Source organism: Salvia splendens, chromosome 15, assembly GCF_004379255.2.
Source record: "Salvia splendens isolate huo1 chromosome 15, SspV2, whole genome shotgun sequence".
In the NCBI taxonomy this organism is placed as follows: domain Eukaryota; kingdom Viridiplantae; phylum Streptophyta; class Magnoliopsida; order Lamiales; family Lamiaceae; genus Salvia; species Salvia splendens.
The window spans coordinates 6,311,332-6,319,228 of NC_056046.1; the positions used below are offsets into that span (position 1 = coordinate 6,311,332).

General features: G+C 35.1%; 2 protein-coding genes across 2 annotated transcripts; one reads left to right on the forward strand and one right to left on the reverse strand.

Moving 5' to 3' along the window:
* Nucleotides 1–40: 40 nt before the first annotated feature.
* LOC121768376 (serine/threonine-protein kinase SAPK7-like) lies at nt 41–3,112 on the reverse strand. Its single transcript, XM_042164860.1, has 9 exons — nt 2,937–3,112; nt 2,767–2,841; nt 2,544–2,645; nt 2,363–2,416; nt 1,785–1,877; nt 1,592–1,684; nt 750–854; nt 572–670; nt 41–503 (listed from the first exon to the last, which is right to left on the reverse strand). The coding sequence occupies exons 1-9, from the start codon at nt 3,054–3,056 to the stop codon at nt 168–170; spliced, it is 1,077 nt and encodes a 358-aa protein (XP_042020794.1). The 5' UTR covers nt 3,057–3,112; the 3' UTR covers nt 41–167.
* Nucleotides 3,113–5,608: 2,496 nt separating this feature from the next.
* On the forward strand, nt 5,609–7,423 carry LOC121767121 (patellin-5-like). The gene is made up of 4 exons (XM_042163315.1): nt 5,609–6,460; nt 6,529–6,653; nt 6,734–6,869; nt 6,966–7,423. The coding sequence occupies exons 1-4, from the start codon at nt 5,687–5,689 to the stop codon at nt 7,218–7,220; spliced, it is 1,290 nt and encodes a 429-aa protein (XP_042019249.1). The 5' UTR covers nt 5,609–5,686; the 3' UTR covers nt 7,221–7,423.
* Nucleotides 7,424–7,897: the final 474 nt, after the last annotated feature.

The window sequence follows — 7,897 nt, forward strand, 5'->3', positions numbered from 1 at the left end:
AACCAAGAACTTCTCTAGCTATATTTGAAGACATAATAAGTAGTAATAGTTGATTCAGTCTGTTTATTGATGGAGTAGTTTGTTATTGGATGAGTTAGAAACTTCATGCTATAGAATTCAGAATTAAAGATGTAAAACATAATATGTTGCTTTGGCATAAGAATCCATCATTTGAGATGAAACTCCCCACTAGCATGAACTTGCTTAACTTGCGCTTCATAATAATCTTCTTCCTCTTCCTCCTCAACGTCCTCATCCTCCTCTTCAACCTCGTCTTCTTTCTCTGCATCCTCCTCTCCTCCCCATCTGAAGCCGAGGGGCCTGGATGACGCAGGAGGTTTCCGGGCTTCACTGACAATCTTCATGATCTCCTCGACGCTCTGAAGTGAAGACAAGCTGGGATTGTCTCTCCGGTAATACACTGCTTGATTTGCCTCTGTAAGTTCACGCGGTAAGTTCTTCAAGAACCATGGATGGTTCCTGATCTCCTTTATGTTGATTCTCTGCAGCATGCAGTTAGTTAATTCGGTTTTAATTCGATGATATACATATAGATAAGATATATACATACCCGAGTGGAATTTGCAACGAAAATACGGGAGAGCAGGTGCCTGCAGTCTTGGGAGATATGGACATAGTCCGGAATTGTGTATTGTGTAGCCATTATTCTCTGCAGATGGATCATCAAACTATTATAGTATATTCTTTATAATTCTTGCGCGCGTGCACACACACACACGGGCACTCACTGTAATAGTTTTTCTGAAATTCTTGGGGTCGTCGGGATCTTCGAACGGGTAAGCTCCCACAAGCATCACGTATAGAGTAACTCCACAAGACCACACATCTGCCATCTATTTCCCAAAGTATAAACAAAAATTAACATCTACTGTATTTGCTTATGTGAAAAGAATAATCCTCAATGAGTAGATATGTTGAGTGTATAATACTCAATGAAAAAGAAAATGTATAATTGAGATGATAATTAATTCGAGTTGAAGAAAGTGCATGCTACTAGACACTTAGTATTATATTTGGGGTTTCCATACTATTTGTGACGGCCCATGTGTTAAACCATGTTACTCATTTTTTATATGGCAAAGAGTAGAACAAACTCCAATTCCCTGGCAAATAAAAAGAGTGCATTTTTATACATTCCCTAATTGGATATAATGAATTGTACATAAGTAATTATGGAAGTAAACTAAAGTGTACAGTATTGAAATTGAAATTAAAGAAAAAGGATTAAAAACTAAAAATAATTATTCACATAAGTGAGATACTACTAGAAATGAGATAGTACAAGATTCCAAATGTCCATCATCACCATATCATGCCATGTGACCCTGTCCCACAGCCCAATCAATCCCTAATTATTCCTCTAATTGTGGTTATTAAGTGTTATTTATTGGACTGTGTAGTTCTCCACAACAATTAATTTAGGTACATTTTAAAAGATAAAGGTAATGTTTAATTCGAGTAAGTAACAAGGATTATCAAACAAAGTAATGAACAATATATGCAATGATATTCAAGGGTAACGGTGACATTATTTCATGGACGGAGACGGAGAGAGTAATCGATTTGGTACCTTGCCGTCGTATTCTCGGCGAGAGAGGACTTCAGGTGCTATATACGCCGGCGTTCCTACCGTAGATTTGGGCCTCGAGTGTAACACGGATGACTGATAATAATACACATCACAATTTGAATTAATAATTTAATTGTCTGATTAATTATTATATCCAAGTAATTGATAGGTATGATAATTTAAGAGTTGGAACCTTGGAGTAGCCAAAGTCACAAATTTTGAGGCGGGGTGCTGGGCTTCCGTCTAACAGCGTATTTTCCAATTTCAGATCTCGGTGACATATTTGCTGCATTTTGCACATGCAATTTTGAAATAAATATATTAAATCCAAATGAGACGTTGATTAAATTCTAAAGCATGGGTTTGAATGTATTATTGCACTACATTTCATGGCAATTTTAAGTAAAAACTAAAGTAAGGCAAGATTACATTTGGACGGCACTTAGATGCTTTTAAAGTACTAATACTTATTTAATTATTTTAAAACTGGATCTAAGTATATTCTTATTGTTTTACATTTTCACATAGTTTCTCATATTGGATCCAAGTTTATTCTATTTGTTTTGCATTTTCACTTAGTTTCTCATATGATCATATCCCAATATTAATCCCTATAATGTTGAATAATGTTTATATAAGCTATTTTTCATGTCAAACTTGAATATAGAAATAAAATTGCACACACTATATTTTAGTGTAAATTAAGGGGTGAGATTTAATTACTTTGGTAAATATTCGTAGAGGGATTACTAGATTTTGATAATTACATACCATGGAGTGGCAAAAGGAGACTCCAGAAATCAACTGCTGGAAGAAGTACCTCGCCTAATATAAACAAATATAGTCAGGAAATAAGACAAAAAAAATAAAAAATGGAGACATCAAAATGATAAAATAACTGAATTATTTAATTTCATTATATCTTATAATAGTAGTATGTGTGACATCTGACCTCATCTTCACTAAATCGACCAGCACTGCAAATCCGATCAAATAGCTCTCCACCAGCTGCATATTCCATCACGATTGCCAAATGTGTCGGCGTCAAAACCACCTAATCCAACCAACCAACCATTATTTTTTTTACTTAATAATTAATTGATTAGTGCCAATCAAAACTCAAAAAATATAAAAATAAAAAAAAATTGAAAACGAGATAGATGCATCCTACACACCTCTTTGAAACGAATAATATTAGGATGGCGAAGTGATCGGTGGTTGATAATTTCTCTGGCAACATTTTCATCAATCTGCAAAACAATTGATTAATCAATGAATGATGTGAAACTAATTAGGAAAAGGTATGTATAGAACTATAGATTAATTAATACTCCCTAATCTATACCTTATGCCCACGCTCAATATATTTCATGGCAACGAGCTCCTTGGTTTCTTTATGCCTGAGAAGCCTTGCAACTCCGAAATTTCCAGCTCCAAGATGCTTCACTACATCATATTTCTCCATCTCTCTTTTCTCTTTCAAAAATTTAAACTCACTATCTTTGTTGTTTACTCCAACTATATAGATAGATACACCTATATATATAGCTAGGTGGGCTACTTGCCAATAAACAATTCATATTTTATTATATTATATTATATTATATCCATTTTGGGTACATCACTTCTTATAATGTGAAAAGTGAAAATACCCCACTAAATTTTATACTAATAATCAATATATATATGGTACTCATTTGACTTAGATCTGCCTGTCACTCTTAATTAGCCCATGTGGTGACTATAGTATGCTTTGCCTTACTATCTGACAATTTGTGTATGGACAAGAGGATCAAATTGCACTCTTTTCATGAATCATGATAATGATTTTAATGCATACCATGATGTCTGTTCTAATATTAATGCTTTTCTTCTATGGAATTGAATTTGCATGCATGAATAAGGAGAAGTAACGAGAAGTAATGACTAAGTCCCACATCAATTGCCTACAATTAAATATATACACATTTACTATTTATTTATTGTGAATTAAAAAGGAAAATGAAAAGTGGTGAATTTTATCCCTACTTCTAAAAATTCGTATTATACCAAAATATAAAGCCGTGAGGGATCAAAATCATTGAATTTTAGAATGTTATTGCACACTGAAATTAATTTAACAAGCCGAAATTTGAAATAAAAACATCTGTGGTCCTGTAAACTGTATTTTATTTAAAGAACTAACATACATAGTTTAATTGATAAGGTGCATATTTGCCAACCAATAGATTGGAAATTAAGTCACCTAGTTCCTTGTGAGTGTGAATGTGTGCATTACAAACTATGGACAAGTGGACCTATTAACAAATTGTTGAATTTATCAGATTATGTCTTTGTCTTTTGGGGTCAGTTGACTTTAATATATCTCCTAAGCTAATTATAAGTTAGGCTGATTAACCTATACTTGTGTATTTTACTTTTTTAAAACCCTTTACTTACATTTTGGGTTTAATCATTTTCTGACATGTACTAGATCATATACTCCTATGTTGTACTAGTATTTATTATAATTAAAAGAAGGGTAACACAGGAAAATTATAAAACCGTGATGTATATATATATCCAATAGAAATGGCAAAAGGGAGGTCCACGGTGATGGGACTACATAATCGTCTATAATACTAATCCCACTTCCACCTACTCACCAATAAATACTCACAAATGCATCGTTCCAATTTAATTCCATATATATACTCATCCAATGCAACAGTTGAGTACTATTAAACCAAATTTTAAACCTTTTCTGTGGCAATCCTCATGCCAATTTTATATTCATAGAATACAAGAAGAAACGAAATAATTGGAAACTGAAAGTTGAACTTAATTTATAGACTTAAAAACAATCCATAAAACCGAATTCGAAAAGAAATTAGAATCCTAAAACGAAAAGGAAATGGAGTATAAAAATGGTATTGTGAATTGGACTTATTTCAGGGGGGCTTATTTCCATGTTCTATACCCAAACTAAGGCCCGCTAAATTGGACTTAGCTCACCGAAGCCCAACAAGCTATTGTGAATGGAGTTATATTTTTGTATTACATCTCTCACTTCAAAATACTATAATCATTTTGTTTTCTAAAAATAAAAATTCTTTCCCTTATTTTTAAAAATAGAAACTCTTCATTCAACAAATAGATCTCACAATCCACTACTTTTTCTCTTCTGCAATATTACTTTACCCTTTTTTTCTTTATCTTCCTTATTTTACTAATTTTGCATTAAAACTCATATCATTTTCAAAATTCTTATTTTTAAGAAACAGAAGGAGTATATGTTTTCTTTTTTTCTTCTACATTCTCCGGCAAATTTAACCTTTCAAAATGTTGAAGATGCAATTTATTCTAAAAATGTTGGGAAATATGGAAAGTCTCACATCCATGTCCTTGGACGTACTCCCACGTCCATGAATAAATTTCTCATATTTGACTGACTCGAGTTTTAAATTTTTTTTAACTTTGTAAAGAAAAATGGATAGAAAAAGTTAATGGAAGGTGAGTTTTATTTTTATATATTAGTTTTAAAATAAAATTTAATTGAAATATGTTAGTGAAATGAGGGGTCTACTTAATAAATTAAGTATTAAATATAGTAAAAGTGAAATGATACGAAAATGCTTTTGGTATCGTCCGTTAAATACGCTATGCATGCTTGAATTTTAGGAGCCTCCACTTCATCTAATTATGATGAGTTGAGTGGATCTAAGTTACACTAGACTAGTATGTGTGACACAATATAAATATAGAAGATAGTCATGTTTTCAGGTTATGAGCGGCAGCGTGGCTACAATCATTCCAAAATATGTCGCTTTTCACTCATGTTAGTAGTAGAGAGACAGCCAGCCTTGCCTAATAATAACATATGATTATACAAGAAACATTGGATGATGGCTAGTGTCATAAAAGTAAAAGAAAAGGGAAAAAGGCAAACAAGTGAGAAAAGAGGTGCACAACATCATTGGAAAACGAAGAAAAAGAAAGAGGCATTTGCCTTATTATATCAGACTGTTTCCTCTCTCATTACATCTCTCACTCACTATATTACTAGTATCTTGCAATCGCATTTCCCTGTGTCTACAAACACACACTATCATAATCATGGCTGAAGCAGTAGTCATGGAAGTTCCCGAGGCTGAAGAAACTCTTCCCTCACCGGAAAACACCCAAGACAAAGCCCCTCTCCCCACTCCACCGCCGGCCCAACCCCCCTCCAAACTCCCCGAAACCGAGACCAAATCACTACAAGAGCTCAAAAACCTTCTCCGCCACGCCCTCCTTCACCACACCCTCAGCATCTCCTCCACCCCTCCTCCGCCGCAAACCATCGCCATGACCCTCCTCGACGACGCAGACGGCGCCAAGACCCTCGAAGCCATCGAGGAGACCGTCGTCACCCGCCCCCAAGAAGCCTCCATCTTCGGCGTCAAGCTTCTAGAAGACGACGAGCGAAGCGACGTCGTCCTCCTCAAATTCCTCCGCGCCCGCGACCTCAAACCTAAGGACGCCTTCGCCATGCTCGACAACACCCTCAAATGGAGGAAAGACTTCGGCATCGATAACGACGAGGAAGAATCAGAAGAAGAATTTGAAAAGGCCGTGTTCATGCACGGCCGCAGCAAAGATGGCCACCCCGTCTGCTACAACGTCTACGGCGAATTTCGCGACGGAGATGAGGAGAAGAGGAGAAGATTCTTGAGGTGGAGGGTTGGGTTCATGGAGAAGAGTGTGAGAAATTTGGATTTCAGACATGGAGGGGTTTCCACCATTGTTCAAGTGAATGACCTCAACAACTCTCCTGGCTTCAACAGATGGGAGCTCATTCAAGCTCTTCACCTCTTTCAGGATAATTATCCTGAATTTGTTGCCAAACAGGTCAATATTAGTACTTATGATAAATATCGTCTACTCACTAATTTGCTTGCTTTTGAATTACTCATCAGATTTTCATTAATGTTCCATGGTGGTATTTGGCTCTGAGCAAAATGATGAGCCCATTTCTGACTCAAAGGATCAAGACCAAGTTTGTGGTGGCTGGCCCTTCCAAATCTGCTCACACCCTTTTCAAGTTGGTGACACAATTTTTTTTTTACATATATATGGAGTATATATTGTTATTGAAAATTGAAATGTTGTGGGAATATATAGGTATATTTCTGCTGAGGAAATTCCGGCACAATGTGGTGGGCTGAGCAAAGAGGGAGAGTTTGAAGCAGGTGATAGTGTTACTGAGATTCTTGTGAAGCCTTCATCCAACCACATTGTTGAAATTCCTGTGAATAAGGTGAGGAATTTCTTTTTTGATTAAAAAAATTATATGTTGACTGAGTTTTGGAAGGATTAATCTTGTGATGCAAAAATATGTTTTATTTTGATTTAGGGATGTGTAGTAAGTTGGGAGGCGAGGGTGGTGGGGTGGGACGTGAGCTATGGTGCGGAATTTGTGCCGAGGGATGAAGATGGATACACAATTATAATACAGAAGAATAGGAGGATTGGAGGGAAGGAGGAGGAGCAAGTTGTGTGTAGTCGTTACAATGTTTGCGACGATGGCAAATTGCTTCTCACATTCAACAATCTCACTTCCAAGAACAAGATGCTTCTCTACCGCTTCAAAACTAAGCTCTCTCATTAAAATCCATATATTTCATGTTGATGGATGGGGTAGGGAGATTCAACACTTTCTACTCTCTCCTGTTCTTTTTGTGCTCCTATCAATGTATTTCAATTAACTACCTTACCAATGTTTCTTTGTATATATTGTTGCAAGTGTTTCAACTTATAAATCATGAATACTAATAGCCGGAAAATACATTATTTATACTTCTTCACCTTCAACTATAAGTATGGTGAAAAATACATTTAACTTTTACTTTATACACCCATTTTCCACAAAATTAGACTTTCCGAAGTTGACTACTCATTTCAACTCCTCAACACTAATTTTATTACTCCGTTATTTCAACATAATAAATAATCCCTAAATGCAGTATATAGAATTTAATCTTGTCGGGATATTTGATCGTGGTAAATCAGCAACACTCTTAAGAAATTTATATATTTGACATTCAAAGTTTGTGATAAACATTTGAATTAATATATTTAGGTGTCGTTTAGTTCCATGATTCATCTATGATTAAATTGTGAGATTATTTTAGTTGGAGAAAAATAACAACTAATAGTGACTTATAATCATATTATTATCCATATAGAATTAAGTTATGAAATTCACGACAAATTTAATTATATTTATGAGTATAATCTAACAAGCTCTAGGCCCTTAGTGCACTTTTTGGCTAGACCTAGTGAACT